General features: G+C 40.5%; 1 protein-coding gene and 1 long non-coding RNA gene across 59 annotated transcripts in view; one reads left to right on the top strand and one right to left on the bottom strand.

Moving 5' to 3' along the window:
• The window catches only part of LOC310770300, a 105,474-nt gene extending 92,214 nt beyond the window's left edge, over positions 1-13,260 (top strand). For 7 of the 9 annotated variants that reach the window (XR_014552030.1, XR_014552031.1, XR_014552032.1 and 4 more), the window contains 3 exons: positions 362-796; positions 8,635-8,775; positions 9,858-13,260. This is a non-coding gene — a long non-coding RNA (uncharacterized lncRNA). The remainder of the gene's footprint in view (positions 1-361; positions 797-8,634; positions 8,776-9,857) is intronic. The other 2 variants (XR_014552037.1, XR_014552038.1) reach the window with 1 other exon arrangement.
• Positions 1-16,640, bottom strand: part of SORBS2 (sorbin and SH3 domain containing 2) — a 182,169-nt gene that overhangs the window by 50,039 nt on the left and 115,490 nt on the right. For 32 of the 50 annotated variants that reach the window (XR_014551923.1, XR_014551924.1, XM_083629930.1 and 29 more), the window contains 3 exons: positions 12,727-13,215; positions 9,836-9,977; positions 8,621-8,796 (listed from right to left, as the gene is read on the bottom strand). Coding sequence is in view for 48 of the 50 variants with exons in the window: in XM_083629930.1 (XP_083486056.1) it covers positions 8,621-8,796; positions 9,836-9,977; positions 12,727-13,215 (807 nt within the window). In the remaining 2 variants the exon portion in view is untranslated. The remainder of the gene's footprint in view (positions 1-8,620; positions 8,797-9,835; positions 9,978-12,726; positions 13,216-16,640) is intronic. The other 18 variants (XM_083629927.1, XM_083629955.1, XM_083629923.1 and 15 more) reach the window with 2 other exon arrangements.

Below are 16,640 nucleotides of genomic sequence, written 5' to 3'. Positions count from 1 at the left end.
ATGGACTAGAAAACTAGGGATGGAACGAGCATTTGAAGCTGGGTTGCTTGAATATTCAAATGACTGGGAGCATAACATAGCCAACCTTGAGCTGAGTCCAGGATAACCTCTAAACTGTGCACCTGGTTGTGTAGGGGTGAGTGGGTGGGAGTACAATCCTATCCAGCATTAGCCATATAGCTCTATCCAGATCAGCAGATTTACAGGACTTACAGGACCTTTATGTTCAACTCATTTGCCTTCATTCATCCCCAAACTGACTCCAAACCTCTGTTCAGGATTTCTACAGACTCCCTACAATGAGAGGTCATCAGCATACCAATGACATTTTAACTCTAACCTCCATTTGATTTCTCCCCAGGGCTTCATGTCAATGTGGGACTGAATGGATTCCTGTGGCACCTCACAGGCCAAAGGCCATAGAGTGAAGTCCCCCAGTGCTGTTTTTTGTCCTCATCCCTTTGGAAAGGACTGGCACTACCATAGCACTGTATCCTCGGGTCTCACTCTGGCCAGATGACCCGAGAAGGAGACTACGGTTGATGACAACGATGACTGCCAAGAGGTCCAGGAGGACTAGTAGAGTTACATTTCCCCTTTGGCAGAAGTGTAAACAAGGTTGGAAAGGATCCAGATATCCATGTTTCAGGTTCTGAACAGTAAACTACTCCATGGGTTGTTGAGAAAACAATTCTGCTCACCCCTGCTTTATCCAAGGAAAGGTTTCTTGTCTTGGGAGAATGGGGAGCAGTAATGGCCAAACCAAGCCTTACCAAGGATACCACCTGGAAAACCAGTAAGTTCCTCAAGTGCTTTCAGTATCAGCTGGAGGGGGTGGGGAATAACAACCCATATTTATAGATAACCGTCTTTGTGAAGCATTAGTCCTTTCCTTTGTTTTCAGCAAGAAGGGCTAAATATAATACGAATGATCTAGCACAACAGGTCTTCGTAGGTGCTATTTCATGTGATTACATTGAGAGGGGTAGGGGGAAGCGCAGGACTGGGTGACTGCTCCTACCTCAACATATATCAAGTTAAAATGGGTGCTTATGTGATTATCAGCCTGGTGCTACTGGGAGCCCTGATCATCTGGGGATGCATCAGCTGTGAACATGCATGTGCTGAGGGAAGGGCCAGTGGGGTGCTCCAGAGGTCAACAGGAATAGTCCTGCCATCTCTCCACACACAGACTAAGCACATGGAGGAAAAGCCACCTTTTATTGGGGCTAAATAAAGGAGGGATGGTGGGAATGCACTACATGAAGATTTGTCATTACTACAAAGGCAAGTACCGTATTTTTCGCTCTATAACACGCACCCGACCATAACACGCACGTAGTTTTTAGAGGAAGAAAACAAGAAAAAAAATATTCTAAACGAAACAGTGGATGTATGATTTTTGTGGTTCATGCTGTGGCCGCAGACATGTGATCTGACAGTGAGTTTGGAGTAGCCCAATGCAAAAATCCTGAGGATCCATGTGGATCCATGCTTTGTAACCACGTTTTTGCACCACTGCGGCCCCAGGCAACAGTGGGTGCGTGATTTTTTTGGTGCAAGATGTAGCCATGGACATGCTATGTGATCTGATGGTGAATTTGGGGTGACCCAGTGCAAAAATCCTGAGGATCCATGTGGATCCGTGCTTTGTAACCACGTTTTAAGTGGGGAGGGAAGGAAAAGCACTCAAGGGACAAGGAGCATGCGTGGGGTGGGTGGAGAAGGATGCTGCTAATAATGAAGAAGAGGGGTATAAGGGGAGAAGGCTCCTCTCCTCTCCCGCTTTGCTCCTTTAAAGCAAGCAGGCTCTGCTTTTCTCCCTCCTCCCCGCTCATTCCTGGCTTAGCGAGCTGAAAAACTTTGCTGCTATTTAGCGAGCTGAGTGAGGAGGAGAGAGGGACAGAGAGCCTGCTTGCTTTAAAGGAACCAACCGGACAGGAGCCACTTACACTTGTGTAAGTGGCTCCTCTCCTCTCCCGCTTTGCTCCTTTAAAGAAGCAGGCTCTCTGTCCCTCTCTCCTCCCCACTCAGCGGTTCTTCTCCCGCTTTGCTGTTTGAAAGCGAGCCACGGAGGAGGGAAGGAAGGGGAACCATGGATCCTCTGCTCACGACTGCAGCAGATCCCCCCGCCACCCGTAGGCATTCCCTCCATAACACGCACAGACATTTTCCCTTACTTTCTAGGAGGAAAAAAGTGAGTGTTATGGTGCAAAAAATACGGTAATTAAATTAAGCGTTAGCGTTATCCACCAATGCATGCAGTTTCAGTTGCACTGAAATGTATTCAATTGCTGGACATATTCCTTTGATGTAAAGGAAATAAACACCACAATTATAAAATCAGACTGTAGCAACGATGTAAAAAAAGGAAGAGATGCAAGTATTGTTTGAGAGGCTTGAAGAAATAAATGCCGTGGAGTGATGATCAATGAGGAAATGCACAGCTAACGGAGGCATTTATTCTTCTCAGTGGAGAGTCTCCTCTTTGCCCTACATTCTGTTTAGCCTTTGTAACAATCCATAATCAAGCAATGCTTTGTGCAAACAGGCTTCTAATTTTCTCTGGGCAAAAGCCCACTTAAAAAACAGAAAAGCTAGCTACAGTATTCCAACACTGCTTAAGTCAAACAAATCCGGATGGACCGGATTTAGTTATTCACACATAAATGAAAGGCCTCTTTGTCGTACAAATAATCAGAAGGTTGACCGTGAAGCAATTATAATGGATTGTTGGTTAAAAGTAAAACACACACAATCCAGTAGCTACACAAAACTTCTTGCAGCTCGATTCTTTTCTAGATAAGATCCTTTGTAGTGGTAGTCAAATCCATTGACAGCAAGCATCTTTTATTCTCTTTGTAGGCACAGCCAATATACTCACCATTTACTCTTTTTTTTAAATAAAAAAACACACATTATAATTGGATACAGTGTAGGGTATTTTAAAAATTCTTATTACCAAATCCTGGGAATCTTGTAAATGCTAGGCAGACAACTAAGCTGTGCATGGATGTAAGCTTATTTTGTTCCACTGAAAACAATATGGAAGAAAATAATCTTAAATCCATCAGCTTAAAAGGTAGGGAAACAGGCAGTGCTTAGAACCAATGTTGAAGCTGGACACAATAGTGGATTCTAGTTTGCCATTGGTATATGTGCATGTGTGGCGATACTGCATTCAATTCTTTATCTTTCCATAGTGCTTAGCATCACATTGTGCTTCTCTCCATCTTAGCACCATGCTACTGGCTGCAGAGGTGGCGTGTTATTTATCACTTGCCAGAATTCCTTCACTGTCAATGCGTCTAAGGGACATGTTGGTAACTTTGACGAACTTCAAATATTAATGGTTTTTCTGTGGAAGTTTCCATGGGGGAAACTGCAGGAAGACCCGTGTGGGATGAGGGCATTAACCTTTCTATTTTGATAAGGTTTGAATGAGCCCTTATATCTGGGGTTCTAGCTGACCTGAGTTCTGCAGTCCTACAAGTATGTGTTTAGCAAGCACCTTTTGCAAACACTCATACCAAGCCCTGGCAAAAGTTAAGTTTATTTTGGAAAGAGAAATTGGGTTGCTTCTAAATTGGGTGACAGCATTTAAATATTCAATGGGTCAGTGGGGGAAAATCATAAGACAACAAGAAATGACATCAATTATGTTAACAGTAGCATTCATATTTTTTTAATGTCCACTATGTTCAACTGACAGTAAACCTTTTCTATTCCTGAAAATTCATCATCTGTCTGTACAAGTAGCATGGACGAAGCAAAATAAGACCTATTTACAAGAAAAAACAGCAAATCTCCAAGTCTGCCACCTACAGACACAGCTTTAAGAAAACATACAGTGCAAGCTGGCTACAAAACTGCCCATTTTGGGGAACAAGTGGATGAGAAACTTGGGCTGCATTTCTGGTGCACAAGGACGCTTTTTGCATGGTCATTCATGGCAACCTAAAGGATCACAACTTCTAAAAATACAGAGTAGTGCCAGTAAAAAAATGAAACAGTGCACACCAAAAACCAGTTGCAAAACCACCTTAAACAGTGATGCATGCAAGCTGCAAAGATTACAAATTTGTACACCCATTCCTTCCCTGTAATGCATAATCCTATGATCTTGATAAAATGTCAGACAACACAGTTCTATTTTGATCTGAAGTCATGTATCCCTCTATTATCCACACATCATATCCTAATATTTCACATTCAGTGTTCTATATATACTTTCCAAAGACCTCTACATACAAAAGCTGCTTCTAAATCCGAAATGATTGACTTGCATAAATTTTTGGTTCCCATTATTTTAGTACATTGCAGCTAACTGAACGCTGCAAAGTTTGCTTGTCTATCTTGCTCAATATGCAGAAAACAGATAATTGAGTATCTGTAACTATACTTGGAATACATTTTAATGAGTCGTTGGCCAAAAACTAAAGAAATGACATAATACACATTCTCATATATGATATGGAATTTTTTAAAGAAATGAAACATAAAAATTTACATAGCCAAAATTCTGGAGTCTTACTAAGATGACTCAGGATCTGAAACTGGGTGTATAACATGAATGTAGATATCTTTATCTTAATTTTCAATTTACTTAGCACTCCAGCTCTTTGGAGTATTGTACAATGACCAACAGTTAACACAGAGAATAAAAATGACAATGATGTAATGCACTATAGGGCACCTATAGTTGTCCAAGCTGCGCCTTGTAGATCTACCTAGAAAAACTAGTTACTCAAGGTTGAAAATTTGGTTTTCTATGTCAGAGGCCGACAGTGAGCTTAATTGCTCTAAGCTCTTGGAAAGTGACCAGGGTTCTTAAATGGGCAGGCATTACATGCTGCAAAAATATGCATTTCCAAACTCTTGGCTGAAAGATATCTTTGTTTAAAAACTGGCCCAGTATACAGTAGACATGTTTACTATACTGCTGAAACCTCCCTTTACTGCAGCTGAGCTTTGCTTTATGAAGAAGCTAGATTTCTCACTTCACACTTTACTACAGAGACAAGCAAGCTTACAATATTTATGCTCCTACAAATGGACAGAATGAAATCTAAGGAAAAGCTTAATATCTGAATAGACACTGTCCTTGCAATAAAGAGCAAATTCCACATTCTGGTTTTCCTAAGGATAGCTTTTATACAATTTTTGGTAGTTGGCATTTTGCATCTGAAGTGTGCACAAATGCATCTTCTGCAGCTGCCACCTTTAAAATATATGGAAGGAAGCCCCATCTCCAGTTTATAGCTTTCCCTTGGCCAAGATGCCTTCCATGGTGCCACCATAGGAGCCAACTCCTAGGGGCTGAGGTCCATTTGGGGCCCCCCCCCGCAAAGTTGATGGGCTTTACCATTCAAATGGTATCTGTGTGCGCTCCATGACTTGTGATCAATTACGCGGAGTGGGGCTTCCCTGCCCCCCCCCCAATATTATATTCAAGTTGACACTCCTGGATGCCACTGAGTAGGAATTGCTTCCTTGCTGCAATCTACACTACCCAACAGCTCGGCTTCTTGGTCTATGCCAATCTGTACTCAGCTTAGAATGAATGAACAGAGACCAATGAATACACTGCCAATGCAAAATTAAAAGGCAGAATAAAAAATTGGGAAAGTCATTTCCCCCCATCAGTGATGCCATGGACACTCTCCAGTAGGAATCCGAGGCTGTTGCAAAACAGTTTTACAAATGGCAATCTTAATGTCAATAAAGGAACAGCTTGGTGGTGTTCAAAGCAATCTTCCGCTGTGGTTGGAGTACCGAGTTCTGCCAAATAGGCACACAATCCGCTGGGAAGATCTCTGCATCCCTTCCAACATATTGTGTGCATATGTGTGTTCCTGTTGTAAATCATTTTTTAAAAAAGGAATGTCTACAGAATCTGAAAGTAGTTAATGGATTGCAACCAAATTATTTCTAGTGGGCAATGCATTTGATCCTCCAATTGTTAAGTGTCCACTACTTAAATGTTATCTTATCTACAATACTTTTTTTACAGTAAGCACATACAGCTGCTGGGAGGGATCATTAGACAATATGGAGTGCAGTGTCAACAATACGCTGAGCACTCTCAGCTTTATTTTTCTTTCAAACTGGATCTGGGAGCTGAAGTTAGGTGCTTGTGCAAATGTTACGGGCTGGATGAAGGAGAACTGCAGATGAATCCAGATAAGACAGAAGCGATTATATCCACTTGAACAGCTAGAAAACTGATCCACCATTGTCAATTATGGGTGGCTTTCAATGCTACTTTTTAAAGGCACATCTGACATCTGTGCACATTGGTATTCTATGATTCATTCAGACACATTGCTGGAATGTTAACAAGCATACCAATTTCCCAGCGAAGGTGCAAGCTCAGCAAACCACTTGAAAAGGAGAAAGTATATCAACTAGACAACTGGTGCCTGATTTAGGGCATATTTACACTGAATAAAAGAGCCAAATTGATTAGCCAAATTTCCTTTAAAAATCAAATCTCCTAATTTCCATTCTAATTGACAAGCATAATATGAAATTTAAGTTAATCACAATAACTAATATGCTCTGCTGGCTTCAATGAAAGTGAGATAGTGACTGACAGTGTGATCTTGTGCACAGCTACAAAGAAGTAAGCTTCAATTGAGATCAGCAGTACTTCTTGGTAAGTGTACCTAGAATTGCAGACTAACTCTGGCTGGATTGGTAACTCAGGCAGAAATGTGGTGTACACTTGATTATTTGCCATCCCTCCTAAAAAGATGTGCATGATAATGCACACTTTTCTCTGTACTAAATTACAGAACACAACAACAACAACAACAGTACTAAGCCCTGTTGAACTCAGCAAGATGGACAAGTACAGTGAGATATGATCCAATACAATTGCATCTGAAACACTTGTGCTGTTTTGCATGGATCTTAAGATGAATATGCAATCAGTAAAAATTAAAAAGTAACTCTAAACAGTCTGATACTGCAGAGCATTAAGCACTCCACCTTATCTAGTTTGTGTTTCTGTGGTCACTTAACACATGCCTCTTTGTTTATATGACATTCTGAGCAAACTATGTAGCTGCTATTCTATACATGCCTAATTGGGAGTAGGTCCTATTGAGGTCAGTAGGACTTACTTCTGAATGAGCATGCCTAGGACGGCATTGTGCATGTCTTAAATCACATTAGCTTATAACATTTTATGCAATAATAGTTCTACAAGCTAAAAACATGTTTTTATATAGAAACAGCTATCCAAAAATGGGAGGAATTTCATAGCCAATCTTAAAGAGATCAAGAGAATCTGGAGGCTTAAATATATAGCTGGCAATGGGCCAGGCCCATTAAGTACAGTTGGGAGGATTTTAATTCATGCTCTTATATAACTAATAGCCATCCTATTTGATTAGTCTGTGATTCTTTTAAAAAGACAAACACAGAGGGATCTGCCTCTGTTAAATGGGATGGAAATGTCTTCAGAATTGTTATAGTGAGAGTTAGTCATTTAAAAAAAAAACACTTTACATGACTTAGCTAGATCACAACCATAGTAAAAGGAAGCAAGAACTGACTGAGCTTCTCCCCTCCCATATTCTTTTTAAAAGCCACAGTCTTACCACTTAGAGCGAAATCTTTGCCTATCGCTTTTTCTCCATCAATTGCATTTCTCTCTCTCACCCCACCCCACCCTGTTCCCCTCTCCACTGAATCTGTTCCTGGCAACGCCACATCCCCGTATGTTGGTCTTGGCCGGCAAAGTATACCCACAGCTGCTATATCCTTGCACCTCCCAAAGAGTTCACCTGCAAGGGCTCTGCTGCCTTCATCCTGGCTCCTAGGCGTTTCATTCAGCCAGTGCAGCAGCAGCAGCAGCAAGAACTCCTTCAGACCGGCAAACAGTTCCTTCCCTACAAGAGCTGCAGCTGCTACTGCTGCCGCCTGGACCGGCCAGAAGGGGATGCCGGGGCAGCAGCGTGGAAAGAATGCTTCAGCATAGCTAAAAACAAAACACTTCAGTGTGGCATCCTGAAAGCACTCAAGCACTAACTAGTGGCAAGCTGTCAAAGCTGACCCAAAAGCTTTTTCCACCCGCTCAGCAAAGGAGAGCTAGTTCTACACTGGGCTTCCTGGTGATAATGGTTAAATAAATGATTGCCTGGGGTGTGTGTGTGTGTGTGTGTGTGTGTGTGTGTACATTAATTCATTCATCTTATAACTGTTAACTCATGAATACAAGGAAGGATTAGGCATGCAAGGACATCTTGATAAAAGTTACAAAATGCACCAAACTTTAGGAAACTTTTCAAAGGCAAAATAAACAAAAGAAGGAAAGGTGGAGCAAAGGAAAGGAAAGGAAAACAAAACACAGAGAAAGCGGCAGATCTTCTGACAACTTTACAATGAAAAGTAAAAAAAAAGTCAAGGCTCTCCAATTATACACCAGCAGCCTCCCCCTTTCCCCACTACTCACAGAATTATAATCACGAGTCCCCTGATTATGCACATTCTATTACACATTATATAAGCCTAGAAGAATGTGAAAAAGCCATTACCAACAATTAATTCATTGTACGACGTGTTCATGCACTCACACACACAGAGCCACACTCACTCACTCAACATTTCCTACCGTTCTAATTGCAGTTGGGATTCCTGATTCATCGACTGGGCCAATCCCTGCATAATGTGGTGCTTTAATGACTGTGACTTTCTTCTCTTCTTCCGAAGTTCTGCAGATTGGTATTGTGCTGGTGGTACTGCTGCCGCCAACAGAATGAGCATGCTGTGAGTATGTCTCTGCGGATTCTACAACGATAATGTTAACACAGCACTGTATAACCATTTAATTAACATGCTTCACCTCCGTTATCAGACTAGGCACTTTCAATGTGGCAAACTGACACAGGATTAGGAAGATGTTTCATGATACTAGATATTGGATGAATTGGAGTTGGACCTCTGTGCTCAGGGAGACTCAAACTCCGTAGCACACCACATGCTCTCTTTCTTTCTAGAAGGTTCCAGCTGTGTAGTGCCTAGTTATTTTTTTAGAATCTTTAGAAACAAATTACTTTTTGACTCACCTCATTCCTCCCTTTCCATTTCCCTGCTATTTTATAAGGGGCAAACATTTATTTCTGCTATATTATGAGTTCAGTTATCTGGAACTTATCGTTCAGATGATAACAAGAGGCAACACCTATATCTTTGCAGTGTCCCTCACATGCCCCCATAAAATGCCCTGGAATGACAATGATTCTGGGTAATTTAGGGGTTAAGAAAATGGTGGCCGGGTCACTGACAGCCACTGGCACCAACTCCAGGGGCCCCTGGGTGCCTGGGCACCTGCAAACTTTTCACTGTGGGTGCCTGGCCTGCGGCACTGACTGGGCCAGGGTCTCGCCCTCCGTTGCAGGGCTTCTGTTCAGGCCCGCTGTGGGCGTGGACATGCACACACTCTGCCGCCGCTACGGAAGCACAGAAGTGGCACCAGAAGGCAGCTGTGGCACACAGACGATGTGACAACTTCACATTGCGGCACACAGTGCTAAGCACCCATGGTCTGGGGCCCAAGTTGGCACCTCTGCTGCCAGCAAAGCTATGATGCTTCTACTGCTGCTGCCAGCAATATAAAAGCAACACATACACACACATCCCTGCCACCATAGCTTAAGAAAATGTTTTTATGTTGCACACTTTATCCTCTGCAGAAATCAGAGAAATATCCTCCAGATTCATGGTTAACAAAGGGAGCAGTGTCATTCAGAGGGACATTTCATTATTCAGTGTACACCATTTAATTTTTTAAAATAAATGTATGTTATTTGTTTATGTGGGAACTCACCCATTGTTCTGCTCTGTTGCAGGAGAACCAGGCTTGAATTGAGTGAGACTGGTGGGGAATATCCTGAAGGGGAAAAAGGCCTTTGAAAGTGGCTCATGGGACTGGTTGCTGAACTAGAGTTCCCATTCACTGTTATCTGAGCCTGAGAGGTAGAAAAGAAACAAAGCAAAAATCACATCCCAGTAAACTATTCGTAGAACTGTCCAAATCCTACCATCCATGTACAAAAGGTGAAGAATGAATTGCTATCCTTATAGCAAAGAGCCAGCTGTCAGATTCTTAGCTATAACAGTCCGTGTTCAGGATTATGTTCCCTATGCAACCCTGTTCTATCCCCCCTACAAAAAACAGCATGCTGGAATTATGGGAAGGCATCAAGAAAGTCTTAGGTCAAAGCAGTACAAAATGAAAGAGACAGTAAAACTTGCACTTCCAATTTTCTCTTGAAGGCAATTTTCTCTTCCATTTCCAAGTGCTTAAATCTTATTGCCATTCACTTGAAGACAAAGAAAAAAGATGCCAGCGAGAAGAGCTGAAATCTCCTTCAAATATTGTGGCCAGAATCTGGATGCAAACTAGATGTGATGGTCAAGTTTAAACCACAGCATGTTCTCAAAATATAATACATGGCCAAAGTTATCCATTGTTATGTGGTTAACATTCTAGGCAATGAATTTTGTCACACATCTTGCCTTTTTTTTGGGGGGGGGGGGGGAATAAGTCACTGCCAATATTGAGGCATGCTTTGATTTATTAAGATCACACAGCTGCTGTTTTTCAAACCACTTAACATGCTGCTTTATAAAATCAGAATAATGAGTAGCACTGAAAAGCTTTTTTTCAGTGCATGTCTACTCAGAAATCAACCCCATTGACTTCAATGGGGTTTGGCTCATTTGTAAGTGTGTGTGGGATTGCAGCCTTAGAAACCAATGGCTATAGATATAGAAACCTTACTTTGTGTTATGCACCAACTTGCTTTTCTTTAGCACTTCTGGTTGACTTGTAACCTTTTGTGTAGCAAGGAGGTCACATGCCATTCCTGAAGTCATGCAAACTTTCTAACATTGTACCCATTTACTTGGATTAAAATCCCACTGAGTTCAAGCATTCTGGTTAAGTATACCGAAGATTCCATTTACATTTGTCATGTTAACCCTTACGGCATGATACTGGATTATAACGGCTTTTCATTCAGAAAAGTCTTTTAGAATCTACTGTTTTATTATCTTGTAATACAGTGACCTATAAAATATTAGGCATATTCCAGCTTGTTTTAAGAGTGTGACCTGTATCTATAGGATGCTTCATTTGAAATTAACTAAGCAAGTTGCTGATTTTAACTCATGTATGTATATATCACATGTATTAGACTTTTGAGTTATACATAAGGACATGTGTATTTAAACAGTTGAAGGGAAGTGACTTAAGAATAAAGAAAATGCATTCCTGGAAAAGAAAAGAAACAATACATTTTGTAGCAAGTGAATGTCAGAATATCCATAGTTTTATTCCTGGAAGACAAGAATGCTTAAGAGGGGAAATGTTAGTTGGAGAAAAAGCAAAAATCAGAAGCAAACTCATGCAGTCAGTGATCACTGCTAATGGAAGATAATGTTGGGTTAAGTGCTGTACTAATCACACACCTTAAAATCCATTTTTGAGGCATACATCATGCATCATAGTGGTCACTCAGTAGTTTCTGACAGGTTTGTAGTTGTACTAACATTCTGTTTGAGCATTCTATCTGCACGTGCATTTATCTAACATCTTAAGATAGTTCTGCCTATATTCCAAATGTCACTTCCTTTTTAGCACAGTGAGACTGAAGAATAACCATTACAAGATTCGTTCAGGGCTTAATTTGAGCAAGAGTTTTCCAGAGCAAATCCCCAAAGAGTCTGTTGCACTGCCAATGCTTGGCAGTGGAACATAAGGAGCAGAGATAAATGAGACTGCATCTCCAAGACTGTTCAAAGTACTTTTCCCTCGCTACTATGAGCTGCTTTGACTGTGGCACTGTTCCAACATGAACTGTGTGTGTCTTGTGTTTCCTGTTTCATTGCACCACCATTACAACCAAAAGACAACTTCTACAATTCTCACACTTCGGTGGGATCCATGCTCCCCGATAGACTGCCTGTGCATTTCTTAGGTAGGAAAGATCTAAATGGGGTGAGAGGATGTTGTGGAGAAACAAGGAACACAGGTGAGTTGTGCTTCTTGTTCACCACACCACCACACACAAACCTACCTGTCTCCACAACCTGCCTCTAAATTGATGGATCAGAACTTCTAGATAGAAGGTTAAAATTAAAACAGGTATTGTAAAAGATACTATTATACCTCAGCCTTAACTATGAATACTTTAATTATCTGTACTGTTACAAATTGTAAAAAATTAAAATAATACTGTCATGTATTTTTAAAAATCCAGAATAAAACAATAATTATTAAACACAATATAATTAAAAAGCAGTGCAGCAGTTAAAATAATGTTCAGCTTTTTTAAGGCCTGGGAAAATGAGGATAATAAATATTTATTTAAGAGCTGATACTTCCCTGGGGAAGAATATTCCAAACACTACTTGTTATGTAGCGAGCGATTCAGGAGCACTTCAGGCTTCTGACTAATTATCCAAGGAAGCTACCATCACATCTATCACAGGAAGCATCACTCCTCCAGAGTACTGGGATTATTGACCAGCAAATTTAGATTGCGTTTACGTGTAGCGAGTTTGAAATTTTCCCATTAAGGAAAGTTATAGAACCTGAGTAGGCCCTTTCCAGCATGCTCATCGAGTAAAAGGGACAAGAACAAGGATTATCTCTTTTCCACTTTGACAGCCTGGTTGAACAAAATGGGAGGAGGAAAGAGGAAGGATAATTACATGAGCTCTGGCAGCAGTGGTGGTTAAGGTGGTGGCATCTGACACAGCAGACATCTGGCTCAAGGTTGGGGAAGGTGTTTCAGAACAGTCAGTAGTATCATAGTTACAGCTCTGGAGATCATCTAGAATGGCAGTGGAGGACTCGCTCACCGGGCGAGAGGAGTACTCACTCATGGCTGAGTCGGTCATAACAGAGGCCATTTCAGTCCTGTGGATAGTACTGTCAGGAGCTAGGAAAGGGTATGCGTATGAAAAACGTGAAAGGGCCAGGGTTCTATACAAGCGTGACGGCCAAAAATCATCCCGTGTTGGCAAAATAAATGATGTTACGGGGTGGGTGCCACTGTCGGGTGAGAGAGAGGGTCTGTTAATCGATACCAATGAAGGAGGTGGTGAAGGAGGCAGTGGCGAAGCTTCTGCTGAAGTTTGTCTGTGTGTCTGTGAAGCATTTACCTCCATCACATTGGCAGTTACTTTCTGGTTTCCAAGCTGAGTTTTGAGAAACAAAAGAACAAATAAACATATTACTAAATTTATTTATTTTTTTACTCTTTTCCTTACCCTTTTGTTGTGTGCAAGAGTTCTCAGAAATCAAAAAAACCCACACACCATGTGTTTCCTAGCAGTCTTAGGAAGTACACAGTCAAATAGATTAGGAAATAAACAAACTCTGTATTACAAAAGAAAACACAGTAAGTGAATTTGTCAAGTATTAATGGGAAGCAATGCCAGAAACTACAGTGTGTTGGAGTAAGCCTGATGTTCATTTCCAAGATTTTAATTGTTTGACGTTTAATTCAAATAGTGTTCCGCCTGATTATCTGCCACAAACCTTAAAAGGTTTTTCTTCCCATATGCAAAATTGGAATTGCCCTTTGGGCCAATAGGAAGCTTAATTCTCAGCCGTATCACTATTTCCATAGTAGTAACCAAAGTGTCTCATTTTAGGACTAGGCAGCTGACCTTCTCAGCCAATGGTAAAATGTATCACAATAATAGCCACTTTCACACACTATGCATAAGAAGGGGGCTCTACATAATGAAGCGAAAGCAGGACAAAATCCTGGTTATGCCCCATTTCATAAGTATCCCTGCCCATCTGCCCAAATATCCATGCACCACGTGCAACAAACCCATTTTATGCCAGAGTGACTTTTTCCAATAAGGGAAGTGATAGAGAAATGCACTTGAAAGCGTGGGGTAACGTTTGCTTAAGGCAACAATATCTACCCTCCCTAAAAACAAAAACAAATCAGAAAGCACAGCTAGCCAGCATTGTCTGTTTTCTCTATAAATTGGGATCAACACTCAGTAGCACTCAATAAACCAGTCATTTGAAATGACCTAAAACCTGGACCTCAGTACACTTTAACAGGAAGTTCTCTTGTACAAAGTAAGTTTTTGTAAAACTTCTTTTACAATTAAAAGAAATCACAACTTCAAATTTGCAAATGTTTGTGCTGCAGGTTGAACTTTTTAAAAAAAATAAAATAAAATGTAAAGTCTAGAATTCACAAGAGGGCAGACTGCTGACCCTGAGCTGATTGACTAAAAATGAGGAAACTATTCCTTTTAAGAATGAAGGCAAAATAATGGTTCCTAAATAGTACTGATACTCCTAGAAAACAAAAAGAGCGAGTAGGGTTGGGAAGTGAAGCTACCATGGAAAATGCTCACTAGGTAAAAACCCAAGACTGATTTAATCACCATTGCTACTCAAAAGGTACACAGAACGTTAATATACAACCTTGAAGGCAGCTGGGTAGACAATTAAGAGGAAACTTGATGTTCCTAAGCAGTTAATATAGCAAAATATTTAATAAATAAAAGTATGTATGTTTGTAACTTCTAGGTCTAATTTATAAAATCTGTAACAGTGTCAACAGGAACATAATGGGAGGGGTGTTTCCAGCTTCCCCACTATAAGAAGCTTCTGCAGGGAAGGGACTGAAGAACATCATGGGAATGGTGTTTCTTGGATTAAGGTGAAACTGTTACTTATTTTTTCTTTTGGATGCTGCATGATGTTTAAATAATCTTGTTATATTTATAGCTCTGAATTTGGGGGGCGGGTATGTTATAATAGTTGCTATTGTTTTGCTGTGCTATTACGAAACAGTGTTTGTAGTGTTTGAAATGTATCCCTGTTTACTTTGTTGTAAGCCACTTTGAGCATGGCTTTTGTGTGTGTGTGAAAAAACAGCATACAAATAAAATGAATGAGTGAGTGAATGAACAGTGAGCATGATCTAAAGCCATGTTTCCTCTATGAAGTGAAATTTATTTTTCAAGCTGAGAAATTGTCCACTGGATATGCAGAGTTTAGAAAACAACAGCACATTCAATTGTGAGTATGAGGCCCGGGAAGTGAGAGCAATGTATATGGAAGTCATGGAATTCCGGATAGCACACTCTCAAATTAGAAATATATTACAATGGAAACAGGTAAATGTGAAGTTGACAAATATTGAGGGTTTGCAGGGGACAGTAGGGGGGATGAGAGGGGAGAACAGTTCTGTTCTGCAAGCAGAACAGTAGTATTGGATACAACACATAAGCTTAGGTTTCTTCATACTTCCTTTTCTTTTAATGTACTATAGGCAGGGTGGCAAGCATATCAGTGATAAAATAGTATGATTAAAACCATATTGTACTCCCGCGGCCAAGGACCCATGACTGGAGGCTGCAATTGGTGGAAGACAACTGGTCCAAGACACTGGCCCCATGCAAGGCAAGACTGGTTTTGCCCCAATCTTCCTTTCTAGATATTCATTGCTCAGACTTTGACCTGACCTTGACCTGCTGCTGATCTTTCCCAGAAAGGTCTTGCACACCTTATCATAGGCTGTTTCCTACCATCACTTGTTTAAACTTCTGCATGCACCTGAATTCCACAGGAAGTATATATACACTGTGTATTGATTTGTAATCATTCTCCAATAAAAAATATTAGTCTGATAAGAAGTGTTCTCTCACATGCTACATTTTTTAGAAAAGTATTTGTAAAGCACCACAAGAACTTATCTGTTGTAAAAATTCCTTCTCAATTCCTCATAACATGGTGAAAACCGATACCCTACAGCTCTTTAACGTTGTTTTCTAGGATATAGGGAACGAGGGGCATATTCATAAGGAATTATCACCAAGTAAGAATGGAAGATAAAAGTCACTTTGCTGTGATTTTTCCATGTCAAAAAAACAACATGTTCATGAGACCACTATTTGTGAAATGGAAATCCCCCCCAAAAAACTTGAATCCAAACACGTTGTGACTACTCTTAGATTTTTAGACAATGGCCTTGGATAAACACAGTGTGCTTATTACAAATCTCAGCCCCGAGATATATTTCCCAGATTGCTTATATAGGCAATTAACATTAAGTATGTAGATACAGGTATATTATAAGCACTGTGGACAATTTCAGATTTTAATAAGAGGTTTGTGAGTGGGTGCATGATAATGACACCAAATTGCTGGCCTTGCTTCAAAGGAACAAGACACGATTAAGATTCTAAGATGGAAAAGTGAACTGATTGTTGTTAATTAACACATAAGAAAAGATAGCACACAAAACTCAGATTTTAACGCACACACACAAACACACACACTTGGGTAAAAATACCTCTTGCTTTAATTGTTAAGAGGGTCATGCTCAACATTTTAAAATTTGGTTGCTTAAAGTTAGGTGTAAAAGTTTTTTTCCAATTTTCAGACTTCAATTCACAGAACTAGTCTAGTTTTATGAACACTTGTATTCCTTTGGGTCCCTTGTTTATGTCTGTAAACTTCTGATAATACAAAAGAACAGCACCAACAGCTGCATGAAAATACTCTGTGTTTTGAAAAATCAAGCCTCCCTTTTCTTTTAAAAAAATCTTCAATCTTCTGCACTTTCCCAAGTACAACCTCTTTT

Source organism: Podarcis filfolensis, assembly GCF_964270895.1.
Source record: "Podarcis filfolensis genome assembly, chromosome: 9".
NCBI classification, from domain to species: domain Eukaryota; kingdom Metazoa; phylum Chordata; class Lepidosauria; order Squamata; family Lacertidae; genus Podarcis; species Podarcis filfolensis.
This window is presented reverse-complemented; position numbering and strand designations above follow the sequence as displayed.